This window comes from Chaetodon trifascialis, chromosome 21 (genome assembly GCF_039877785.1).
Source record: "Chaetodon trifascialis isolate fChaTrf1 chromosome 21, fChaTrf1.hap1, whole genome shotgun sequence".
NCBI classification, from domain to species: Eukaryota; Metazoa; Chordata; class Actinopteri; order Chaetodontiformes; family Chaetodontidae; genus Chaetodon; species Chaetodon trifascialis.
In genome coordinates this window covers 12,662,150-12,688,483 of record NC_092076.1, presented here as the reverse complement: position 1 = coordinate 12,688,483, position 26,334 = coordinate 12,662,150, and the positions used below count along the sequence as shown (strand labels likewise).

Here is a 26,334-nt window from a genome sequence, read left to right as displayed (position 1 = left end):
ATAAAACAGGCAGCTGAAAGTAAGCAAGGAAGGCTTGACAGCAGGTTTACTACCCAAATGAAATTCCATCCATCTATGTCTGTCTGTCTATCTATTTATCTGTCTGCCTGTCTGTCTCAGTGCTAAGTGTCGGAGAGGGGGGATACTGGGAGGGAACCGTGAAGGGTCGCACTGGCTGGTTTCCTTCAGACTGTGTGGAAGAAGTGGCGGGTCTCACCAAAGACAACCGATCAGGTGAGACAACACCAGTGCTCTGTTAAACTTGTTTTATAGAGTCTATTGTGAGATGGACTGTATAGGAAGTTATATTTAAACAACATGAGTTCTAAACATGAATGGATGAATAAAAATACATTTTAGTTTTGAGATTGCTCTCATAATGTTAACAGCGAGATAGATAAATAGCCCATAGATTGGAGAAAGGCCATGCTCAAAAATGGGTTACGTTCTCCTTCAGGCTGGAATTATCCTTGGAGTCACTGTAGCATCCAGCACGTCTCACTCATGCTTACCAGCAGGCGCTTGTGCAGCAGACAGTGGCACGTATACAACACAGACATTCACTTGTCTCCTGTTTTCACAGCTGCACTGCTCACGCAGCAAGCAAACCATATGCCACGCAGAAGACACAAAAACAGGGTGTAAATATGTTTAATTCATTTGTTTGTTGCGCTGAAGACACAACACCTCTGCAGAAAGACAGAGAAGGTGTCATGACAGGAAGCTGAAAGTTGAAACTGAGCATGCTTTGCCTGCATGTGCCTTGCAGAGACGCGCAGTGAGAAAGCCAAGAGGAAGCTTTTCCGTAACGTCACTGTTGGAGCGTACGATGGCACCGACGGCCCCAGGTAGGAAAAGTTGCAGCGACCCTCACGACCTGTGGGAGAGACCGGCCCCTGCCCCTTCACAGCCCTGAACAGGACACCAATTTAGAAAATAGATGGACTACTAAAACTAAACTGCAGCCTCTGATAGAGCTCTAGCTGTGGATTGTCACCTGAGTGTGGGCAGCTACTGAACTGTCTGCTCTCTGTCTGTGAGGCCAGTCAAGGTGATTGAAATAGTTGGCAGGCTCTTGTTTTGCAGGGAACAGGAGGTTCGTGTGTGTGTGTGTGTGTGTGTGTGTGTGTGTGTGCGTGCTCACTTTTCTCACCTATGGCGCTTTCATGTCTCCCTTCGTGCCGTATGTGTCTGTTTTCTGCTGATCCTGAGCAGCACTTGTTCTCTATTGTTTCACCATGTGAACGCGTCAGCTCTGCCCCTTTTTGGCTCAGCCAGACAAACACACTTGTCTCTTTGATACCTCCATCCACATGCCTGTATCTCCATTCCGGGTTGCTTGTTTACACTGAACACAATAATGGCATAATGAAAGGTAGAGAGGGGGTTACTTCTCTTCCTCCGTGGCATCTGTTTGAAGCTGCAGCTCAGCCCTGGGCAGCTGCAACTGTGTATTATGAAGCTATACATGTTTGTTTGAGAGTTAGCGTGTATGTGGATCTGGCTGTGTGTGTCTTTGCGTGTACATACATCATCCTGATGAGTCATGAGGAGGCTGAAACACCAAGCGTTGCTTAGGTCCTCAGGCTTGTGAGAAGGACTTACCAGTCGCCACCCGGGGGGGTTTGCAGCCTCTTACACATTGTAGCTGACATTACCCTTGTGCTGAGCAGCTCTCACTGTCATTCAAAGAAGACATTCACTTTAATGCATCTGCGCTTGTGCTCTGAACGGAAATCGCAGCCACTGGGGGTATATTACCTGTGCTATGTTGGTTAAGCATAAATGCAGCACGGTGCTGAAGTGGTGCTCAATTAAGAACAAGGTGATCCAGAGCTTGTTCCCTCACTGCAGGGAGAATGTCAATTACTATTTCAGAGAGAGATAGAAAGAGCAAGAGCGTTTGTCAGCCTGCGTGGTGATGACAACTCTGCTGTAGAGGAGAGGAGGGAGTGTGAGTAAATCCAAGGTGAGAATCAGCTGTTAGTATATCTGTGATACACCAGTCAGTGGATGTGCAAATGCAAGCACTGTCTCTCCCTGTGTCGCCTCACATTTGTACCCATCCCCCGCATCCCCACCCCGCCAATCCAGCTCTCCGTCTCCCCTATTTTGCCACCAAACCCTCTTCCTGTCATGTACCAGCACACACGCGTACAGACACACACACCAGTGCCCCTGTTGTGATAATCGCTGGTATTCTTTTTCTCCCTCTCTCCCCTTCACATTGTCTTTCTCTCGTCTGAAGTATGTGGTGTGCAGACCAGCGCGCTGTCTCTCTCCCTCTCGTTCCCCACCTCTCTCGCTCTCTCTCCTCCACTCTCGCGGCTCTCTCCGACTGATCTCTCGCTGGAAGACCGGGAGGAGGAGGGAGGCGGGAGGAGGGGAGGAGGTGGTGGAGAGCGCGCGCAAGAGAGGAGGGGGGGACATGGCAATGGGGGGATGCGGAGAGAGAGATTTCTCTCTCTCCCTCTCTTCTTCGTGGCCGTCACTGGGCCCCAGAAACAGGAGCGTGTGGTTCATTTACAGGTAGCGGCTGTTTCCTCATTCATTGGCTGGCTATGGATGTGAGGAGAGGACAATGGAGAGAGGGGAGAGGTAGATGATGCTATTGAGAGGCCGTGCCTTTTCAAAGACAGACTAATAAGCTATATATTCTGTGCGCGCGTGTGTGTCTCTGAGTGTGCGCGTGTCTGAAATTTGTATTTTTCCTATGCATGTGAATATCTGTGGGACGGAAGTGGCTATTGACTGGAGACTCTGCAGCATGTTTATTTCTGTGTCTTCTTCCCGTGTGTCTCTGAGCGCTGTGTGCGTGTGTGTTAGTGCATGAAAGGGAGCACATATTGATGCATTTCAGTCAGACAGTGTGGGTGTATTTCATTCTCTTTGAGTCATGATTTCTTTAAGCAGATATTTTTCATTCACCAGGACTTCCCATTTTTTCCTGTTCCTTTAAAAAAGGCTATCGTCACATCCCATTTTTATGTGTCCCAGTTTATCATTAAAAATGTGATGTATTTTGACTGGATGAAAGTGATCAAGTCAGTAAGTGGCAAGAGTGCGGTTTGTCAGTTCCTCTTGAGCTCTAATTTTAAATACCGGTCATTTCTGTGCATGTCTGTGTGTGTGCATGCATTTGGGTTTGTGTGTGCGTGCATGCGACTGTATACTCTGGATAAAATACATGTGATTTTCACATGTGAGTGTACATGTCATAGTGCTTGATTGCTGTGGGAGTATCTCTCCTGTACATATATTTCTGTATATGTGCGTTGGTCTGTCTACGTCGTATCCATCCACAGTGTGTGTGTGTGTGTGTGTGTGTGTGTGTGTGTGTGTGTGTGTGTGTGTGTGTATGTGTGTGTGTCACTAACATCCATCAAGTGCTTTTCCTGTGATGTGTGGATATTGTCCACACATAGCCAGGCTATCTGCATGTTCATTCAGCAGATGAATGGTTAAAAAGCTGCCTTTTTTCTCTGTAATTGTGGATAGAAGAGAGGATGACTCAGGAGGGCACATAATAACTCTGGTCTCTAGTAGGCTTCCAGCTTCATTGCAGCCAGTTCAGAGAGAGTGTGTCCTACTAGCCAACAGAGATTAACCAGGGACGTTTGTTTGCGCTTTCATTGGCCCTAATTGGCCAGGCAATGGTGGTCAGTGTGGTGACAGGCCAGTTGAATAGCTTTAAGCACGTAAAGGAAATCAGGTGTGTTACTGCAAGCCAGCAACTGCAACTTAGAAGCACCTGGAGGACCAACGCAGTCCATGTTTCCCCCCTTTGTAGAGGTGGATGGATGAGGAACCCGATGGATCAGTCCTCCCACTCTGTGTTACTTTGATCTTCAGAGAGGGAAAGCTTGATGGAGGACAGGGTGAGAGAAAAAGGAATGAGGTGTGAGGAGCAGATGGCTGGAAGGCGGCTGTGCGTTGGCGAAACAGTAACATTGATGGAGAACACACAAGGGATGGACCTCAGTAGGGGAAACTAGCGATCGTCTGTTCAGTGCTAAAGTTACGACTTGGTGTCGAAGTCTGGATCTTCAGGCCCTAAGGCCAACGCTCATGACTCTGCAGGACCTCTGTGATTCCACAGCCAAACTTTATTACATGCTCTGCCGGATTAAATTAACTAAACCTTGCTGGGTCTGTACTGTAAGAGACAGCGTGGACTATAATATTATACTGTTGTCTCAGTGGCAGTATACACATGGGTGTTTCAGAAGTGCGGGAGGCAGAATGAAGTCGGAGTGACGGGGTCCTCTGCCAGACATTAAAAAAATTGAAATCTGCTGTCTAAAACCTAAAAGTAAATCAAAATGTTGCCATTTTTAAATGATAAGTTGATTTTATTTTTTTGTCTTTTAAGTGGTTACATGGCCAACTTACCCTGATGAATGCCTAGATGCAGACCTTATTGCCAGGCAGCTAATGAAATGCTTGTGTTTAGGTCACAGATAGTTAAGGTTAGATTTAACGCCATGGTTCTGGATTTTGGATTTGCTGACTCAAGCAAAGGAGGCAGAATTCGTATGCAGCCTGAGAGCAGGCAGGGCCTTAAATATTTAACTCAGGGCCCAAAAATGTACGTTTACGTTTGCTGCTTCTCGTGAAGTTCCCGATGTGAGCGCACACGATTCACCCAAACTTCCCATTTAGAAGGGGAGGGCCGAAAAACTATTCCTGATTGAAATTATGTCCTTGGGTATACCCAGAGCATTTTTACTGCATTGTTTTGGCAGTCAAGCTATCGCTGTAAATAAAGACAATTCTTGGAACAGGCTGCTTGTCCTGCTCACACAGAATTCAGCCCCTCTAGGAAATCAAATACTTTGATTTGTCAAGTGCCCGTTTGAGTTAAGTCAAGGAGCACAAACTAACACAGAAATGAGCTTCCTTGGAAAGAAATATGTGGAATTCCACTCGTATCATACAGCTCTGCTCAGGCCTCAGGCTCTCTAACAGAACCAGGGTGAACTGACATTGTTAGAAAGTCAAGTCCAGAAATGAGTCATGAGATGTGGCTGTGTGTGGCAGCGTGGAGTCCATTTAGCCAGTCCTATATTAGAGAAAGGGTTGTAAAGCATCTAAGCCAAATGTCCTAGACATGGTAATAGAATAATGAAGGAGCTTGCTGGGCCAGCTGTTACACTACTCCAACAGTCTCATAATAAGATTGTATCAACAATGTCTGTGATCGCTGCTTTCGCTGTAGTCTCTGAGCAAGAGGAGCTGCTTGTGGTGGGAGATTAGAGGCCTGTCCGACTTCTTCTTGTGCATAATTTGAAGTGTCATTTATGACCAGCAGTGGCGCACTGGAGTTGGTAAAGCAGTATCCTTGCAAAAGCTGCCAGAGGCGGTGAAAGCTAATGCTGCGATTTAGGTGCATTTGGAAGTTTCCGTTTTCAGTGAAGTGTATGTGCACATTTTTCTAATGTGCCGTCCCCCCCGGCCCAGTGCTTGTCAACTCGAGCTGGATTAGTCCATAGTATGGAATGTCATCTCATATACACTTCCTCCCATTGTGATGCTCACTGTATCCCTGCCATCAACCGTTTTGTGCACCAGTGTTTTTTGTATGACATTCTCAAGCCAACCTATCTTTTGCTGCAGTATGATTTCATAATGTGATGCAGTATAGCTGTTTTCCACATTCAGAAAACACTTTTATTTGCATGACAATAAGACTTTTCTGTTGCTATAGAAGTCATTTAGCTCTCTTCCTCTCCAATTCTCTCACTCTTTTTCTCCCCATATCTCTCTATCCCCCTTTCCCCTTCCCCTCTGCTCCCTCTTCACTCTCTCTAAGTGACTACATCATTAAGGAGAAGACAGTGCTCCTACAGAAGAAAGACAATGAGGGCTTTGGCTTTGTGCTTAGGGGAGCCAAAGGTGAGCCTCTTATTTTACTGTATCTACGTATTTCTCGGTCTCATATGCTCTTTTTCTCTCTTACGAATCTTTCCATCCCCTCCCTCATTTCCAAACCCATGTTCCTGTTACCCGTGTCCACTCATGCTCATCCTTTTTGTCTTGTCCTCTGCAGCTCAGACTCCCATAGAGGAGTTCACTCCAACGCCAGCGTTTCCTGCTTTGCAGTACTTGGAGTCTGTCGATGAGGGGGGCGTGGCCTGGAGGGCAGGTCTGAGAATGGGGGATTTCCTCATTGAGGTATGGACAAGATTCTGGACTGATGCACAAACTAAACTCAGCCTGGAACGTAACCTGACATCTGAGTTTTAAGAATACACTTTATGCTGAAGCCACATTCAGGTGAAACATACAAAAAATGACCATTACTGATGCACTTTGCTTTCCTGAGTCCACGTTGTTGTTGGATGGTGTATAATTCTTTTTCCTAACTAGTCAAATAACATTTTACAGTTAGAATAATTTTACAAGTGAGTGAATGCAAAAGCGGAAGCATGTTCCTCTGAGAGTGTTGCAACTCATTCTGAGAAATGTGGGAAGTGAAGAAGACCAGAGAAGTGGGTACACCAAAAAACTACACTTCATTACAAAGTAACTCAAAGAATCCACTGAAGCGAACATCACAGGTCGATGACATCTGCAGAAACACATTGCAATTACAGTGGCCTTGCAGTAAATACCAATCTATTGGCGCATTTCCATTACACAGTTCCAGCTCTACTCGACTCGGTTCTACTCTACTTGGTTTGGTTGAGTTTCCATTACAATTGAGTACTTAAACGTAGGCGGGGTCGTCATACCACGGCTGCGCGAAGCTGCCATGATGTCAATTTGTACACGATGCAAACAGAGCCGACAAACAAAACAAACAACTTTCATCTGTCACTAAACCCAGAAAAGTCTGGACCTCGTCGACGGACCACGGTGATATTTTACGAGCAGCCATTTCCCTCGAGTGAGAATAAAGAATAAAGTCAGCGGTTGCTGTTGCCCGGCGTTACAATGGAGGGGGCGGGATTGTATTTCTGGTGTTGGACGTCGCAGACCAGTGACGACACTCTCCGGCCAATCAGTGGCCGACAGGCTGTTGACGTCACACATATAGTATCGCTTCTACTCGCTTGGAACCTCGCCAGAGCAGGTACTAAAAATAGTATCGGGTACCAGGTACTATCCCTAATGGAAACACAAAACAACCGAGTAGAATAGAGTCGAGTCGAGCCGTGCTAGTGGAAATGTGGCATATGTGTATTCAGCGCCTGATTTACTAAGACAGTGGCTTATTACGCAGGCAGCTCTTGGACTGCTCCTGGTACTGAACCTCCAGGCGCACTCTGCGAGTGAAGCGCGTACTCGTGAAATTATCTTTAACATCTATCTGATTATTAATACATTAGCAGGCAATGAACACGTTCATGAGGAGATGGAGAATAATGCTGAGGTTCATGCAGCCAAATGAAAAGAAAGATACTAAAAAAAAAAACAAAGATTGTAGCCTGGAGTGATTTTACAGTTATGTCAAGTTCAAATTCAAGTTTGATGAACGCAACCTTCAACATCCATCCACTATTTGTTTGTGTTATTTCTTGGTAATAGCATCTGCACAACGGTTATGCCTCCCTGCAAAAGTGACAGTCACAAAGTAGCATGGCCTCAGTGAACCCAGCGAAATATATGATAAACCTCTGTTAACATGTCTTCTGCTATTTTTTGCACAATGCTCCCTTAAATGCATATCCAAACTTCAACTCCAGCCTGGTGCTTCTGCTTGTCAGATGAGCACAGTTGTGTTGCAGTCAGAGTTGGTGAGAGGTTGCTATGCTTGTGACTGGTGTTCCTCATATGTTGCCTTGAAAACTCAGTTCTAAAAATGGTGATTGTCAGACCTCTATTAAAACTGACACATACTTCTAATTAGAATTCAACCTAATATGAGTCACTTATGTTGCTGCTCAAGCCTTTTCGATTTACTGTAGTCGCTGACTGAATTGCTGGTGCTCTCGTCCAAAACGCTGCAAAATTATGTACAGCATGTACTACATCTTAGGAAACTGCATCAACATGTGATAGACATGGGAAAGTTTTTACGCCCACTCCGAGTAACAAGAATTATTGCTTGCTTGTTAATTGTTCCATTTAAATCGATATTAATGCGACACATCAGCTCATTCAGTCTTTGTGTCTGTTAGGTGAACGGCCAGAATGTGGTGAAGGTTGGCCACCGGCAGGTGGTCAACATGATCCGACAAGGCGGCAACAGTCTCATGGTGAAAGTTGTCATGGTTGCTCGAAACCCTGAACTGGAGGACACTGTTCGGAAGAGGGGTAAGAGTCAAATTTTCCTCGTATGTCACTTCCATCTTGTGTTTGTGATGTGACAATGAAGCTGATTGCATGTTTACTTCAACCCAAAAGCCCGTTGCAGTGTGGTTGTCATTGGTGACTGCATGTTTATACGAGAATACTAAACATTAAGTCTGCATTTGGCTTGCTTTCCTTGGCAGCCCCGCAGCAGACGAAAAGACTGACTCCTCCTGCCATTGCCCTGCGCTCCAAGTCAATGACATCAGAGCTGGAAGACATGGGTAAGATGATATAGGGGGCAGAGGACTGAATGCAAAGAATAAAAGGGATGTGAGGTCTGGAAAAAATAGTAAAAAATAAATTAGATCTGATCCCCCAGTGTTTTTTTCAGGAGGGGTCACATTAGAAATAGCTTTTGAGTTAGCAGCTTCTCTGCAGGGTGATGGTACAGCACCATGGCACTATTAGGGAAACACAGCATTAAATATTAACCAAGCTAATGCAGAGAGCCAAGAAAATCATTCAGTGTAGGTGTGATTTCATGTTTTTTCATGAACAATATTTTGATGACGAAGGGACTTTTTGATTCATTTACACTTTTGGCATTACCTGTGGAAAAGAAAGGATGTTAATTAAACAGTTAAGAGATAAAAAAGCATTTGCATGTTGTGAACTGATACTTGTCTGGCACCATCAGTCACAAGCAGCTCTTTGTTTCTTTTTCTCCTGAACCAAATGTGCTGCATACAGTGGACAAAGGTGGGAGAATCATGGATTTGTGTGCTCTCATTATCATTTCCGTCCCCATCATCATCCCTCACATCACATCAGTATTCACACCATCACATGCGTCTGAGTATGTATTTCGTCCTTTCATCTGCTTAATACACATGACTACATAGCAGTTCTAGTCACAGTTAATTTCTGTTTTCCAAATTATGCATGCTACAGCTGCCTCTCCATGGAAAAAGAAAGCAGGTGAATATCCACCTTTATCATTACCCCTATCAGCCCATGAGCTTTAATTAAAAGTCAGTCTGTTTGATGCTCTTTTTTTCTCCTCCTTATTCAGAATATGACTCCTCTCAGGGTCCTGATAAGAAGAGGACAGTCTATCAGATGGCACTAAGTAAGAAATCACTCTCACTGCTCTTGTCATACTGTAAAAGGGTGTTTTTAAACCTTGAGGGGACAGGAGGGGGCTCACTGAAATCCTCCTTTTCATGTTTCTGTCTTTATTTTATGCTCCCTCTCACTACCTCTCTGCATTTCTTTTCTGCTCTGCCTCTGTTTTAGATAAACTGGATGAAATCTTGGCTGCTGCCCAACACACTATTACACCAGACAACCAGGGCCAGAGGGGTCATGGAGGCAAGAGGGACCGGAGCAAGAGTATTGTTCCCAACGTCTCCAATGAGGTACAGTTTGGAACTGACAGGAAATGATCGAAGTTTTGGTCGTTACTTTGGATCCCGCGGATCCTTTTAAGACTCAAAAAATTGAGAAATACTGAGCAGTAATGGACCTATCTCCCCATACCAGATTCTCATATGAAACAGAGCTTCTCCACTGCTTGAGGATGTATCACATATTTAGTCACGGAAGTGACTAATGCGAGCAAAAAAAAAAGATTCGTATCTATAAAGCAGCTTGGTCTTTCGCTTCTTTTTTTTTTTTTTAGCTCTGTGTGTTCTCCTGCCCTCACTGCACTTACAGAAAATGATTGACAATGGACCACCCACACCAAAACATTTGTTTAAGTGTGAGTCAGGTTGTGTCCATTCATCAATGCTCTGTTTCCTGATACACTAATACTCAGACTAGTTCCTCCGTTTTGTATTATACTGTATATCAAATAAACGTCAGCATAACAGCTAGCATTGGTTTGACTTGATCATATCTGAGCAAATGTCTCCTCTTTTTACTGCCTCCATCCTTCCTCTTTTTCTTCCTTTTCAAAATGTGTTTCGACCTCTGAAGCAACCCTATGAACAACAGTCATCAGTGAGTATGGTGCAGCATGGACCAGGTTTTGGCTACAACCAAGCTCATTTTCAACCAGGCCACAGTCAGCATGCAGTCATGATGCGTCAAAAATCTATTGGTAATAGCGATTGTCATGGAAAGATTTCTGCCTGTTCAATATATGAGTTTCTTTTTAAGTGACTGTTCATAATCACCTGTGTCCTTGTTCTTAGGTGTAACAGAGGAGGAAAGGCAGTACCTTCACCCACCTGCTATGAAGCTGGCTCGCAGTCTGTCAGTGCCGGGACCAGAGGAAATCCCACCACCCCCTAACACATCAGCTCCAGATCCGCCTTTATCTGCAGGCCCTCATCCTGGGAGAGGGCCTGCTATGCCCATACCCCCAGTTTCTCAAGCCCATTACCAACTCCACTCCCAGCCAGGTCATCCCACTCAAGCAGGCTGGGAGAGAGGAGGTCCAAGTGGGATGACCCAGCAGGTCATGGTCCCCACTCTCCGCAGACAATCGGAGGGACTGTGTGTCAGAGAGCCAGAGGCGCCCAGGAGAGGTGGTGGCAAGATGGGAGGGTTAAGGAGAGGCTACAGCAGCGCTACACCACCGACAAGTGCTAAGCCTAAGGCCCAACAAGTGCCACAACATCACCCGCATATGCCCAACCGGGAGCAGGGTGGAGGGGTCGCCAGAGGGGCGGCCAGGAGGGGTGGTCGAGGAGCTCTGATGAAGCAGTCAAAAGTGGAAGATGGGCTGAGACAACACAGAGGAAAAGGAGGTGCAGCTAAAGAGAAGAGCTCCATCCCCATCCCCACCATCATTGTCAAAGCCCCTTCCACCAGCAGCAGTGGCCGAAGCAGCCAGGGTAGCAGCATGGAAGCTGAACCCACCCACGATGCAGAAGACCAAACCTCAGCAGATGCAACCTCAGACAGCCCCAGTGCCAGTCTACCTTCACCACTCACCCCCTCACCACCTCAGCCCCCTACATCCACTTCCTTGCCTTCATCCACTATTGTCCCATCCATTTCATCACAGCAAAACCTGGAAAACTTTGATTACACCTCAACATTCAGTACGGCCTTTGACGGAGGAGGAGGGGGAGGAGGTGCACGCAGGGAAAGGGAACGTTTTCGGGATATGAGAAGAAAGAGTGCTTCTTTCTTCCTCTCATCAGAGGAGGACATTCAAGGAGAGGCAGGAGGAGGAGCAGGGGAGGGAGGGGGGTTACTAGGGACACGAATTCAGCCTTTACAGGGCTCACAAATGGAAGTGCCCACCCCTCGTCTACGGCCTTCCAAGTCTATAGATGAGGGCATGTTTTCTGGAGACAGCTATGTCAACTATTCAAGCAGTATGCCCCCAGCCTTTGGCCTGCCTGAATATTCTTCCCCTATCCTAAGTCAGGATGGCCAACCCAAGTCAGCTCCCTCAATGTATGGCACCCAGCCTACGACTACTTTCATCCACCCACTTACAGGGAAAGTTCTCGACCCCTCATCCCCACTTGGTCTGGCTCTAGCTGCAAGAGAGAGGGCCCTAAAGGACGACCGCAGGACACGCAGGGAAGAGAGACACTTTGGCCGGCAGCTGTCCACAGTAGGAGCATTCCCTACCCCTGTGCAAACCCCAACTCCTTCCCTTTTTGCAACCCCGACACAATCGGCGTACACTTCCCCAGTGTCCCTCCACCTGAGTTCCCCTACTGCCACCACCTCGCCTGCATCTTTGAGTAGGCCACAGTCACCAAGGATATTACGTTTGGGTGGAGGAGGTGGCGAGAGGATAGAGAGAGAAAAGGAGGGAGGACCCAGGGAGGGTCTTAGAGTGCGCTTCTCAGAGGACAGAACAAATCAGTATTCAACCCAGTATTACCCACAGGGCACCAGGGAGAGAGAAAGAGAAAAGGAGGTGTACGATAGCAGACCTGCTCCACCCATACAGCCTCCACCACCACCGGCGCAACCTGCACCCCGCAGACCTTCCTTTCTCCAGATGGAAAGCACTCCTCACACCAGCTATATCCCTCAGTACACTGTCCCCACGGCCCCAGCACAGACACATGAAGCTATGGGAGAAGCAAGAGCAGGGACAGGCGGAGGTCTAGGATTAATGGTTCTCCCTCCACCAGCTCCCTCAATAGATGCAGATGATGAGTTTGTCTTTGCAGATCCCTTGCCCCCTCCTTTGCAGTTTGCTAATGGTAAGAACGAGCAAGTCCAAGAGTTTCCTCAGCAGCGTCAACAGCCAAGTCAGCACTCTGCAGATGTTGCTCCACCTCCTCCACCCCCTCTTCCATCCACCAAGTCCTCAAATGCTACCCAACCCTCTCCACAGGGTGGTGACTCTGCTGCCTCCAGCCTTACCTCCTATGACAGTGAGGTGGCCAACCTTACACAGTCAGCTCTTTCTCCATCTTATCCGTCCCCACAGATATTTCCCCCTTCCTCCAGCATCACCACCACTTCTTCTGTGACTTTGCCTCCCACATCACTACACAGACCCCAGCCCATGTCCCATTCTCACCCCTATTACAGCAGCTCTAATGACTCCTCAGTTGGTGGTCACACTGCAGCCCAGGAGAGAGGTACAGCTGCCATCACGGCCACCATGACCTATGCTACCACTACCATGACAACCTCTGCCACTGCATCCACCACCACAACCTCGCCATCATCCTCTGACTACAGCATGACCATGGCTGGACCCAGGGCTGGCCTCAGCACAGGGGGTAAAGCTGCTGACCACACTCAGCCCCCTACTAGTACACACAAGAGCGGAGACTGGCAAGATGCCGTAGTGGATTCTGGGATTGAGGAGCTGGACAGTCACAGCAGTAGCGACCACCATTTAGAAATGCTGGGACTGAGTGGGCTGAGAGGAGAGAGGGGAGGGATCGGAGGAGATGGGAGAGGAGGAGAGGGAGAGAAAGGAGGTGGGCATCAGGATCCTTGCACAACCTACTCAGGTGGGCAAACATTTGAGGTGCACAGCACCAAACTGGCAAACCCTGTGTTTCCAAAGATGAGTCATTACAAGGAGGGGGGAGGGAGAGTCTTGCCTGTCGCACTACGCAGGCAGAACAGCACCAACCCAGCTCCTTTGCAGTTGCAGAGACAGAGCAACCCTGAAGATGCCAGGTTAGATGGAGCTCTTGCAGATGAAAGGAAGCGCAAGCAGAGTCGATCTAAAATGGAGGATGGCTTTAGCTCTGCCCTGGCCGCCTGCTTAGAGAGGCCAATGGACACTCGGTCAGTGGGCTGGGTTGAGGTCGGGGACCATGACCTGGGTGGAATGCAGAGAGATGGTATGGTTTTGGAGGGCCGCAGACTTCATTCACCACTTTCGGGTGTGAAGGCCAGCATCATCAATGAGCTAAGCTCCAAGCTGCAACAGATGAGTAGCATGAAGAGCATGGATGACTGGAGCCATACTCCAAAGTCTGCCACCATGCATAGGTTTGTTTGTTTTCATCAACCAGCCCTTGATATTTAAATGAAAGTTTGCATATCTGTGTACTTTATCTAAAGCTTGTTGTTAGACTTAAAGTTCATGGGTTTATTTAATGTGTCTTTCAGGTATTCAGCAGATTTCACTGATGCATTTCACAGCCCCCCGACTGGCCGCTCCACCTCGCCATTACCCACCTCCTCCCCACAGCATCGTCAGATTCTGACACCAAATCTGTCAGCCACCCCTTCTGTCTCCCCGTCCCCCCAAGTCCCAGTTCAGCGCAACTGGACCCGCTCCCCATCTCCACAGATGCCTTCCTCCCCAGTTCATTCACACCCTCCCCATTCTCCGACCTACTGCCCATACCCAACTTCGCCGAAGCATCGGAAGATGCGCAGGCAGACTTTTGATTTTCAGTGCAGTCCCACTAAGGAGATGCGGTCTTCAGTCTCCCGGCGCCGGGCTCCCAGCCCTCTTATCTATAACACTGAGCAGCCAAACCCCAGCCCTCCTAGACCTTCCTCTCTCCCCATCCTTCCCAGTACACCTGTCTACAACAACCCCTTTGACTTCCCCGGACCCCTCACTCCTCCTTCTCCTGGTCTCCCTCTAGATACCTACAAGTCTTCAACCCCTCCACTTTTCTCCCCATCTGGTGTGCCAAGTCCAAATCCCCTACTTGTCTCCCGCTCTCTCTCCCCCACCCATTTTCTCTCTGGCGCCTCCTCCCCCATGCACTTACCCCCCAGCCCATCCTGCCTCAACTATCCCCATCTCACCCCTCCTCCGCCAGCCAAACCCTTTGCTGTCAAGCCCCTGCCCTTCTGGACCAAGTACGATGTGGCCGACTGGCTGGCTTACCTAAACCTGGGTGAACACAGAGAGCGTTTTATAGACAATGAGATAGATGGATCACATCTGCCTTCGCTCACCAAGGATGACTTCTTGGACCTCGGAGTGACACGTGTGGGACACCGAATGAACATCGAGAGGGCGCTGAAGAAACTCACTGACAGGTGAGGGAGGACTAATAGACTCTGGAACACGTAGAAGCAACGGGGTCAAAAGGTCAAAAAGGAAGCACCGGATGGTGAAGGAAAGCCAAAGTGTCTCATTCCTTCCATGCAAGTTATCGGGACCATCCCTTTTTTGTTTATTAGATGCAAATCATTTGATAAGTTATCTCATCTTCCCTCCAACCCTTTCTCTATTCTTCTTTATTAACCTGTTTTATCAACGCTATTTAGTTTGCTCCGTCTTTATTTCATTTCCACCCATTCTTATTCTTTCATTTGCCCTCCTTCTCTCCCCAGGCGGCTCTCCTCTCCTTTGCATGTCACTACTTCTCCCCGAGACACAGACTGAGAGAGTGAAGGGGTGATTCAATGATGAAAGAAAGGGACAGAAACAAATTGGCAAAGATGAACAATAACAGAAGATGTACAAGAGAAGAACAGTGGACATCAACAGGTTGTGTTGAACTAAGCCTAGGGGCTGGATGTGTGTGTGGGGGGGTGTTTTCTTGCAAATTTACTATACATGTAGAGAATACTGTTTATGAAATCAGTCACTATTGGTCAAGAAAGAAAGGGTACAAAGAACATAAGAATTTAACATGAAAATGATGCTCTTGAACTGAAAATTTACTGTAAAACTTTTGATGGATAGGCATTTAATTAACACACCGATTTGTGCTGTAAAAGACAAACATACACGCACACGCACATACACTGGTATTCTCACACACACTGACAGATGGATTCTCACACCATCTGCTGCTTAGCAGCACTGAGAAAACTTCAGTCTGAGTTCAAAGGAAAGTTGAAAAGTTGCTGCTTAAAGGGTAAACCCCAATAAAATGTTTCTGGATGTGGGTGAGCCAGAGACTTTGCCGAATGCGAACACACCACAGTCGCATCCTAACATCAGTTCTGTAGCTTTAAGCAGATCAGAGTATCGAATGGCTGAGTGGAGCCAAAGTCAGAATATGACAGAAAGGGTTTTGTCTGTAAATGATGATAGAGGAAAATGGTAGACAACAATAGTATTCTTTTTCTATACTGTATTTGCCATATTCCCCCAAAGGATGCCCCAGTAAGCTTTGTATGTACGTACTTTGCGAGCACTAAATATATCTTACATGTTAAACGGGATTCACTATTAGTAGAACCATTTGTTTTGTACCAAGTGCTGATCGCAATCATTCATTTCAAACTGGTCAGGGTATTTATAACTATTGATCTCAAGTTGTGCTTAATGAGGACATACAAATATTGAGAAAATATTGTTGTGAAATGACCTTTTGTTATTTTCCTGATTATTCTATAGAAAGCGGAGGGAATTTTAGAGGGGAACTGAAAAGAGTTTGCGTGTCATTTGAAACTGCAAATCATCTTTTCTTAGACTTTATTGGTGTTTATGGCCATAGCACAGGTCAAGGGATGGGTCTATCCTCGTTGATGCCATAATTTTTTCTCTCTCACACAGCAGGTCCAGTGATCAAAAAGGGCTTTTTACTGCTTCTCTGTCTGCCTGACTTCCCCAACCTTCAGCCTCTGTGAGTCTGTGTGTCTGATTTTGTGCGTGTGCATCAGCCTGCATTGGTGGCCAAATGCTTTCCCTGACCTCCACCTTTCTATTTCTAATGCCTTTTCCAAAACATATTTCTAATGGTCACAAAACATCTTTTTTCTCACTAGTTGACAATCCCAATGGTTCTCGGTTCCACACATCAACCCTCGAAAAGAAATATTCTGACCCACTTTTGAAAAGGTTTTTTCAGAGTGATAAATTTCAAGTAAACACTGTATATGTTACATAGAAGAGAATATGAATGCCCTGGATTTTTTTAAACATGCCAGTTTAGCCATTCCCTGCAGTGAATTCAACTGTAAGGCAAAAAACACATCATTTATAGATCTATATGTAATGATGACGACGACAATGATAATATAAAAATATAGTATAATAAAGTTAATAATATTAAGTATGTAAACATTTTTAAGAATCTCTGTCTTCCAAATAGTGTGGACAAATTCTTTGAAGCTTTGTTTTGTTTCTGTTTAATTTTGGATTTTCTGTAAATGCTTTTCTCTACTGCTCGCCCTGTGGTGACTCCAGTGAAGCTGACACACGTTTATTAATGTGTTTCCTCTCTATATGAGTTTCAAATTTTGACTCTGTATTCTCATGCTGAGTTGCCTCGATGCTATCTCATGAAGGACTATTCTAAGAGGTGAAAGGACTGAGCAGTAGTGTAGAAAGCATTACATACTATGATTTAAAAGAGTATTTTAGGTCTAGTGAAATGCATAATGAATATGACTACATACAGTATGAGCATAAGTATGCAGAGATAAAAGGTATATATATATAAATATATATATAAAGTTTTGCTTTAAATAAAATACAGTATATACTGATAAACACTATGATAGAGGTACAACTAAGGTGTCGAAATAAATGCTAAAATAAACTATGGCCCTGTTGTGATTCTCATTTCTCCTTGGGTTCCCTCTTCTGACAGTTTCACATAATGATCCAATTTAAAGTGCTGTGTTTGAATTGAGTCATTTGGCAGCAGCTCGTCTCAGCCCTGCGGTGGTTGAAACACAATGTTGTTTTCAGGTCCAGGATTATTTTCCCATCAGGCTCGGTGAGCTAATAGGACAAAAGAGTAGAGCTCACGGGGAGGGAGAAGATGAGATGGCTTAATTCAAAGCAAGCGGTGGCTGCATTCATGCAGAAAACCGAGTCTGTAAGGAGGAAAAACAACTTGGAATTAGACAAATAGCAAGGTGGCCAGGTTAAGGTTCATAGTAGAATTTTTTTTTTTTAAGTTTGTTGTCAGGGTTGCCCCTTCTTTGTATTTTTCTAGTTAGTCTCCTCATATTTACCAAAATTACAGATGTCAGGTCTTGTTTTTTTTTTCTGTGGGGATGAAGCCACAAGCTGCCATTTTTCTTCCCACAGTATGAAAAAAAACTTCCACAGAGAAAAACACTCCAGGGATTTATTTATACAAAACAATGTTCCTTCATTTCATGTTTTGATGATGCTGGGGGAGAGCGCCGTCTAACCATCTCCCGTAGGTGTTCCGACATCTGGATTTGTTGGAGTTTTTGACAAATGTAATCCGGTTTTTCCTTTAATTTGTCCCCCATCTGCATTTTCAATTGAGGCTGAGGAAACGGGGGCCACTGATTCTGGAAGCTTATTCCTGAAGTGTCATTTTTCCAATGCTGTGAGCAACACATACAAAATTCCATTAATTTCTGTTGTACTAGGGTCGAGGCAGGAATCTCAAAGACATGTTTCTCCAAACCGTGACACTTTAATCAGACTATCCACATGACTAGATACCACTAGTCTGTGGTAAGTGAGAAAAATGCATGTAAGTTAGGTGAACCAACCATTTAATGTCAACAGGCATCCCCACAGGAAATGCAAATCTGTAGGGACGTTCTGTAACCCTTAATTTACTTGACTTCACATTGTGAGATGGGAGACACTGAATGATACTGACTCACTGAACGTTTAAGTGTTTCCATTGTGGTGTTTGATGCGAGTCTGAAGTGACATCATACTACAAAAAAAACAACAATCAAAAACAAACCAATACCTAAATCATTGTCAGTAAAATCAGAAAAAACTTAAAAACTTAGCTGAAAAAATGAAGTCACTTCCAAGTTCACATAAGACACATTCTGGCCTTCTTTTCAACAATGTGGTGTTTTGTTTTGTTTTGTTTTTACATGTAAATGAATCTTATTCCAACGTCTGGCATCATAAAACCTAATGGAACACATACCCACGTTGATATTAAGCCTGTGCAACCACAAGTGAGAAACAATATCTCTTGCATGGTGGGTGGTGAACGTGGTCTGGATGCTCTGTTAAAATTAGTGGATGTTTGAAAAGTCTAATTATACACAGCATTTATCACAAAAACGACTGAGAAATACAAACCAGATGAAGGCAGCGGTAAGTGAGCTGAAACTCTGGGATGACACTAGCATTCTCCTTTAAATTCTGGCCTAATATCCACAAGAGTAAATCCCAGAATCAGTAAACTGTGGGTGGGCTGTTGTCAAACATGCTCTTTCTAGGCCTGACCACAGAGAGAATAGCAGGTCACAAAGGGCCACAGAGCTAATGTGGCAAGCTATGGGACGCCCCCGCCTCCCCTCTGCTGTCACATACACTCACTAATAAGCTCACATGACTCCGTGCCACACTGACACGATTCTGTGACCGGCCGACGGTCAAAATGAAGGTTCAGCTCTCATTAGCACCATATTGAGAGAGCCAGAGGGAGGGGAGGAGTGGGCCGGGAGAGAGAAGGAGGGGGATTCTTCCAGCTGTTTTAATAGCAGACTGGAGAGAAAGTGAGAGGGGGTAGTCAAAGAAGAGCTGAACAGCCTGATAGGGAGGAAGCAAAGCTAAGGATGGGGTTAAAGTAAAGAAGAGAAGAAAAAGAGGAAGAGGAGTTCATCCTGGTCTGACTGTGAAGTAAAATATCAAAGCAGACGGGGGAGGAGAACAAGCAAGGTGAGTTTCTTCCTCCCTCTTTGTTTGCCCTGAAGCCAATTAGCAGCAGACTGATTACCATGCAAATGCTCTGGTTTGTTTCATTTTTTTTTTCTTCTTCTTTCTGCTCGCTTGCATTGTCTCGGTGTCTCACGCCCACTTTCAGATCAACAGCGTGTATGTGTGTGTTTGTGTGTGTGTGTATAACTTTAAGTGCCAAGGGGAAATTGGGTCAGAGAGAGAGAGAGAGGAGAGAGGGAGAGAAGCATGTGTTAAGGGAGGAGAGGCACACTGGGAGAGGGGGAGACGGACAGAGAAATGGAGAGAAATCCTCAACAAGCCCTTGAACTACAGTAACAAGTGGTCACTTGAGTAATCACTGGTGATTCAGAGAGAAATGTAAGTGCTGGTTTCTCCCAGGCATGACTGCTCTGTCTCCACTTTTTGCTTCTTTACTGCCTTGTGGATGGAGTTTTTTTTAGTTTGTTTGTTTGTTTTAGCATTGAATATGATATGAATGCTTGTGTGTGAGAAAATGAGCTCCTGTTTCAAACCTCTTCCTTTCTTCGGCATGCAGAATAGAATCAGAAAAAAAAGGGACCAAAAGTGACATCTAACCCCACCATGTTTCCACTTACAGGAGCTCATAGCAACAGAAAAAAAAACAAATAAAAATAATGATAATAATTGGTAATAAGAGTATGAAGACCAGGCAGCGGAGGGAAAGAGAGCTCTCGATGAGCCTGACTCTCCGTCATGCTCAGTCTTGTGATGAGGTGCGGTTAGTCATTTTCATATTACTCAGCCAGCAATGTGTCAACTTGTTACCCAGACATAAATAGTCCCTAATGTGACTGTGTTATTTGCGTGTTTGTGCATGCAGCTCTTTTGTTTAATATGCCTTCTCTCTGGTGTATCCACCACTTGCGCTTTCCTTTGCACGCTGTGCAAAAATCTCTGCTACCTGGACAGTTTATTCCTTTTAAATCCTGCGTTCCCGTCTGTTCGCCAAACCAGGAATCTGCCCCTCTTGCACTCTTTCAGTCGTGATCTCTGAATCGAATGGCAGGAGGAGTTAGAGTGGAAGACAGTTGGTTGGAATAGGCCTTGTGTTAGTCAGAGCAAAGGGAAAGATGACCTTTCCCTCGCTGTTTATTTTGGGAAGGCAACAGGAAGAATGCTGGAGCAGCTGTTCAGTTCCTGCTGGCAGATCCCACCCCTGTGAATTCCAGTCTGCCACTGCAACGACACTCCCCTTACTCACGCAGGGGGTTTTGATGTATCCAAGCACTGTACACTGTAAATAACACCTCATCGGGATTGTCTAAGTTGTTATGGCAATAAGCTGAGCAACACACACACACACACTGCAAGGTTCCAGCTGCCAATTATTCCTTATCAGACATGTCTGGTGTACAGGTGGAACGGCTCTGCTCATGAGGAAGTCGGCCTGCTGTATCTGCACATGACACCATGTAGAGGTCCAACCTGTTGCATGCTAATCATCTGTGTCACCTGTCTGCCAGTTGAAGCTGTATTGCTTTGCTTGTTATGCACTGCAACCAGTCTAGCAACTCTCTTGTGTGCAACAAACAGCTATCTTTTCTTTTCTGAGACAGAAACGCTCCGAGAGATGGCGAGCCTTCCTAAAGAGCCGCCCGAGGATGCCAAGAAAGAGAGCTTCTGGATGGTGAGGATTACACATGATCAAATCTAAGAAAACAGCCACCCAAGGAATAGCTGCTTAATCCAAACCAGCACTCGTGTGTTTGTAAATGCAGTCTTGTTACTCTTACACATTATCGCCATCTTTCCTCCTCTCAGCCGGGGAATTATGTGCGTACAGTGCACCGAACTGATCGGTCCTTCCAGGCCTGCAACGACATTGTGGCCTGCTTCATGGAGAGAGCAAGGGTAGAGAAACAGTACGCCCAGCAGCTCAGCCAGTGGAGCAGCAAGTGGAAGTCCATTGTGGATTCTCGTAAGTACGAGAAGCTGCATGCCGGGGAGCCTCTGTGGCCTGGAGACAGAAAACATGCATTCCCAAACCTTTTTGATTATGTCAGCTTTAAGAAAAATTTAGTTGGTTTCATCTGTGCTTGTTTGAAACTCCCCAGTAGACAAATGGAGGTCATTATTTCTCCATGACTCACCTCTGTGCTCTCTGTCATGTCATTCCTCAATCTGTTTTTGTTTCCTCCTTTCCCAGGGCCTCTTTATGGCTCCCTCATGAGGGCGTGGCAATGTTTCTTCACCTCCACTGAGCGTTTGTCTGCCCTCCACTCCTCCATCTCTCAGTCGCTCGTCGCTGAGGAGGGGGACCGGGTGAAGACCTGGCAGAAGGAGATCTTTCCAAAGAAACTTTTCTGTGGGTTCAAGGAGAGCTACGACAACAACACAAGTTTTTCACGTGCGCAGAAACCCTGGTGCAAAAAGCTGCTGAAGGTCCAACACATTATTATTTAGATTAATCTGTATGTGTGTGTGCGTGTGTGTGTGAGTGGGTGTCTGTCTGTGTCTGTGGTCATAAGTAGTAATGGCAGTATGACACAAAATCTTTACTTAAGGTCCACTTACTAGCTTTTTTCCCTCAAGCTTTCAGCTGCATCTGACAGTTCCATCAGTTGGTAACACCATCTGCTCTATTATTTCAAACTACTACTTCAGAGGTCACTGTAGGTCGCTGTAGTGCACAGCAACAGAGCAGTTTTTCAGCATGTTTTAAAACGGGGGTGGGGAACTTTTTTCCCATCAAGGGCCATTTCAGTTTTCTGACATCCATCGTACTAAATTACTGAACACACATATCACGATAACCTTTAATGTAATGCCTGGAACCGCTTCTCTGTAGCGAGGCATCAGGTGGTAGTAATGATGACAATGATGCTACTGGCAGCTGGTTTTCCAGGTTTGGGTCGGTCAGTCTTGAGTGGAGCCTTTGAAAGAGTTTGTTTTGAAGAGAACTTGTTGCTTTGCACCTCAATGATTTTGTGTTGTTGGTTGTCAGGCTCATCAGCTGGTTCCACATTAAAAAGGCGTAGCAAATATGTTCAGTTCCTTTTGTTTACTTTTCATGTTGTGAAAGCTCTTGCCAAATGCCTGAAGGAGTTTCCAGAATTTTTGTCTGGTGATAGCCGCAACAAGCCACTCCTTCACAAATTCTCCTTCTGATTGAGGTTTCATCTTCCTAGCTATTAGCTCGCTCACCACAAAATTTGCCTGCAGAACGCTGTCTCTGTCAGAATGTGGTCTTGTGAAAGCTGCTTGTTGGGTGTCCAAACTCAGCTGTATAGCGTTAATGTTATTAAGCACATGTTTGGCATATTGCTTATTGTGTAACTTATTTTTCTTCTCGCTGAGAGTCTGAAGAATGGTTTCATTCTCAAATCTTTGCAATTAGTATGAAGCTACAGTCAGGAGACAGTTAGCTACGCTTTGCTAAAAGACTGAAAACAGGGGTAAACAGCTAGTCAGGCTCTGCCAACCAACACTTCTAAACTAATTAACACGCATCGTCTTTGTTTAGGCCATAAACAAATATGAAATCGACTCATAGTGTTTTTACATAGGTTTTGTGTCAGACTATTTCTTGACTTTAGACTGTACAAAAAACTGTGTAGCACATAACCTCCCATAAGCTAAGCTAACTGACCGCTAGCTGTAGCTGAATTATTACTGTATACAAGTGCTGTCAATCTTTTCTTTAAAGGAAGTGAACAATGCATTTCCCGAAATTTAAAACTATTCTTTTGAGTTATGCACCCATTTTTCTATAATTATATATAGCACTGCTTTAAAGACAGACTCAGGAATAGCATAACAGCTCGAATCAAAATGAATGTAAAATTTAAAAAAGCTTGTTTTTTGTATGAATTCAACAATATGTTATGCTATGTTATGTATTCAACAATATGACATGTTAATTAGTGAGCTGTAGAGATGCTGGAAGGTAGATTTTTTTAACCTTTGGACAGAATCATGCAAGGTGTTTCCCCCTATTTCCAGTCTTTGTGCTAAGCTAAGCTAACCAGCTGCCGGCAGAGCAAAAATATGCGAGTAATGAGCATATTTCCCAAAATGCCAAACTTCTCCCCTAAGTAAATATGTGTGTGAATGTGTATTCAACAGCTGGACAAGGCCCAAGCTGCATATCACAAGTCCTGTCAGAGGGAGCAGACAGCCCAAGACAAAGAGAAACAAGCAAACGAAAACTCTGAGATGAGTCCGGAGAAAAAGCAGAAATTCTCAGATGCCAGAGAAAAGGCCACAGAGGCGAAAGAAAAGGTGAGGAGGGATGTTAACACGCTCCACTGCTTCATGGATGTTGAACAAGGGCTTCTCTCACCACACAATTAAATTCCCAGTTCATGATTTATGACATGCCACAGTTAACATGCTGCATTCCAAGAAAGTTGTGTTGGCCTGCTGCATGTGGTGATATTTATTCATTCGAGGAATTATCAGATCTAAACATGAGGCCCTGCCTTAAATGTCTGTTCCAGGCTTTTCCCTTGTATGGAGATGTGTTATTGTTACACTGCTCAGTGTTTATGGAACCCGGCATGGGAACAGTAAAGAGCACCAGATGATTTAAACATATTAGATTGCCTGCCATTAAAGAAACACAGTAGATGCTCTTTTCTGTCGGAGTATGTGCCGACTTTTCTTCATAAAACCGTTCTTGTGAGCTGCCTGCAGGCGAGAGAGGACTATGAGAAAGTGCTGGAGGACGTGACGTCCTACACACCCCGCTACATGGAGGAGATGGAGGCCATTTTTGAACAGTCGCAGGAGGAGGAGAGGAAGAGGATCAGTTTCCTGAAGCAGGCCTTCCTCTCCATCCACAGACATCTTGACGTCACCAACAACGAGAGGTGAGCAGCCATCAGGCGACTGGGTGTGAGTGCAGTGTGTGTGTGTGTGTGTGAGGTTAATGCATTCATTGTCATGACAAACCAGCTGTGTGTGCCTGTGTCAGCGTGAAGGCAGTGTACAGCGAGCTGCACCACACTCTGATGTCCATCAGCGAGCAGGATGATATCAAATGGTGGAGGAACCACCATGGCCCTGGCATGCCCACCGACTGGCCAAAGATTGAGGTGTGTTATAGTTTCTGGAATTATATGAAAATACAGTATTTAGCACGTCTTACATTAGAAATGTAAAAAAAGTGGCTTCTTATTGTGCTTTTCTTAATCTTACTTCAGTTAAAGAAATACATGATCTCACACATTCCCTGAGCGCTTTCACCACATTTCCCAGTACATTTACAGATCTCTGGTATTAAAAGGTTTGCACTCCACTCTTGCACTTCTTGCAATGCAAGTGTAGCATGTTTTACTTGATTAAAGCATCGATTAAAATGTTGATGATATGAAACAGAAGTTTTATCTCCTCCATCAGGAATGGGTCCCACCAGTAAAGAGGCTAAAAAGAAAGAAGAGAGACCAGAAAAGAAAAGATAGCCGACCGTAAGTTATCCAATGTGTTCCTTTATATATGGTAACTAAATTTAATTTACATTTCATTCCAAGTCATATTTTTGTGACTGTTTAAACACGCACTTTCTTCTCCTGGTAGTGTGATGATTGGGGGAGTGAAGGTGCGAGCTCTGTACGACTACGTGGGAGAGGAGGGTGATGAGCTGTCCTTTAAAGCAGGTGACAAGTGTGATGTGATGACAACGCTCAGATGTGTTTAGACAGCAGTGTTAGTCTCAGTGTTACAGCTACAATAGCCACAATTTTTATTCAAAGTTACAACCGCTGTATCAGTGTACATCTGAGTGGGAGGACAGAAATGTATTTACTCAGTAAATGCATCTCATCCTTGCAAAATGACGACAGGCAGGCTGGTAGACATAAGTGTGCAGTTTACTGATGTTACATGATTTCTGAGTATAGAAGTTCAAATCACAGACTGTGTAAAACAGCTTTTTTTTCACCTCATCGTCGAGACTGACACGTGAATCAGAGGTGTTTTCATGACACGCTGTAGTTTAATCCAAGTACGATGATAGATGTGTCTGCAGTACAGACAGTACAACTGCAGCTCTGAATGTTAGTTTTGTGGCCCTGTGGTCGTTCACATTCACAAACAGAGAAAAATTGCACAAGCTTTGTATTTCAGAAGTGATTTTGGGTGTAAAACATAAATAAAACAGAATCATTTCCTAATCCTTTTTGACATATACTGAGTTGAAAACCTGTTTGGAACATTCCACAGGTAAACAGGTTCATTGGTAACAGGTGATAGTATCATGATTGGGTATGAATGGGGAACAAGCGAGGATGGAGTGAGGTTCACCACTTTGTGAACACATGATTGTATAAAGAATATCACTGCATGAGCTTGAGGACACTTCATAAAACTGTTGATTTCGTTCTGTTTTTATTCACATAGTGTCCTAACATTTTGGATTCAGGGTTGTGGAAATGACAACCCCACATATCAGTGTTTTTGATACCATCATTTTATCCCCTTTAATCCCAGGTGAAGTATTCCTGAAGGTGGAGGAGGAGGACGACCAGGGTTGGTGTCGAGGAGTCCTGAGCGGAGGGAAGGAGGGCTTCTACCCCGCCAATTATGTTGAAGTTGCCGAGTGATGTCACACTGTCCAGCATACTATGTCCTCAACTTATTTCTCTCAAAGAGTTCGTTTTCAGATGTTCTAAAAATAATGATTATTATATTCTATGTTGTCACGCTGATGCTGATGCTGATGCTCTTCCCAGCCTTTTTTGAATTGTAAAATTGGCCAAGGCCTTAATATTCTAGCCTACTTGGTTTGAGTACTTTTGCGATATGAATTAACTTATCAGAGACTAAGGTATACTGTTTGTGCCAGAGCTGTATGTGTGTGCATGCGTGCACGCTAAAAGAAACAAAAGAGAACAAGAGAAGATATTTATTTACTGCCATCAAGTCCGAGTCATTAGGTCACTGTAATGCAGATACATGGCTCCACTCAGGCACAGGTTTACATTGCGTGTGCGCATGAGGTTAATGTTTACTTAATAAGTATTATGTAGAAGCACACAGAAGTTACTATGACTGAGTGAATGGATTTTCAAAATAAAAGTGTAATTGTTTCGCCTCTAATTTTGGTCCAGACTGCAATGTCTCAACAACTGTCA

General features: G+C 45.0%; 2 protein-coding genes across 5 annotated transcripts in view; both read left to right on the top strand.

The window, feature by feature from the left end:
* Positions 1-17,149, top strand: part of LOC139349596 (SH3 and multiple ankyrin repeat domains protein 1-like) — a 40,889-nt gene extending 23,740 nt beyond the window's left edge. The window contains exons 15-28 of the mRNA XM_070990524.1: positions 121-234; positions 770-848; positions 5,813-5,895; positions 6,050-6,174; positions 8,124-8,259; positions 8,439-8,519; positions 8,989-8,997; positions 9,190-9,216; positions 9,311-9,367; positions 9,535-9,656; positions 10,219-10,342; positions 10,437-13,674; positions 13,795-14,685; positions 14,983-17,149. Coding sequence (XP_070846625.1) covers positions 121-234; positions 770-848; positions 5,813-5,895; positions 6,050-6,174; positions 8,124-8,259; positions 8,439-8,519; positions 8,989-8,997; positions 9,190-9,216; positions 9,311-9,367; positions 9,535-9,656; positions 10,219-10,342; positions 10,437-13,674; positions 13,795-14,685; positions 14,983-15,034 — 5,138 coding nt within the window. The 3' untranslated portion in view covers positions 15,035-17,149. The remainder of the gene's footprint in view (positions 1-120; positions 235-769; positions 849-5,812; positions 5,896-6,049; positions 6,175-8,123; positions 8,260-8,438; positions 8,520-8,988; positions 8,998-9,189; positions 9,217-9,310; positions 9,368-9,534; positions 9,657-10,218; positions 10,343-10,436; positions 13,675-13,794; positions 14,686-14,982) is intronic.
* A 1,893-nt stretch (positions 17,150-19,042) lies between these two features.
* LOC139349683 (protein kinase C and casein kinase substrate in neurons protein 3-like) lies at positions 19,043-26,087 on the top strand. Of its 4 annotated transcripts, none has more exons than XM_070990642.1 (10): positions 19,043-19,219; positions 20,818-20,888; positions 21,023-21,179; positions 21,408-21,643; positions 23,327-23,482; positions 23,897-24,072; positions 24,177-24,297; positions 24,602-24,669; positions 24,779-24,858; positions 25,691-26,087. In XM_070990642.1, exons 2-10 carry the CDS (start codon positions 20,832-20,834, stop codon positions 25,801-25,803), a joined length of 1,164 nt encoding a protein of 387 aa, XP_070846743.1. In that variant the 5' UTR covers positions 19,043-19,219; positions 20,818-20,831; the 3' UTR covers positions 25,804-26,087. The 4 variants fall into 4 exon arrangements, with proteins under 4 accessions (XP_070846743.1, XP_070846742.1, XP_070846744.1 ...); XM_070990641.1 differs by lacking the exon at positions 19,043-19,219 and adding an exon at positions 19,451-19,597; XM_070990643.1 differs by lacking the exon at positions 19,043-19,219 and adding an exon at positions 19,554-19,597 and having other exon boundaries at positions 20,814-20,888; positions 25,691-25,908.
* The last annotated feature ends 247 nt before the right edge of the window (positions 26,088-26,334 follow it).

Excerpts from the sequence above, each read along its gene's own strand:
- LOC139349683 (XM_070990640.1), top strand. Across the intron at positions 23,483-23,896 it reads CCACAGAGGCGAAAGAAAAG|GCGAGAGAGGACTATGAGAA; the intron begins GTGAGGAGGGAT and ends AGCTGCCTGCAG. Across the intron at positions 24,859-25,690 it reads TGAGCTGTCCTTTAAAGCAG|GTGAAGTATTCCTGAAGGTG; the intron begins GTGACAAGTGTG and ends CTTTAATCCCAG.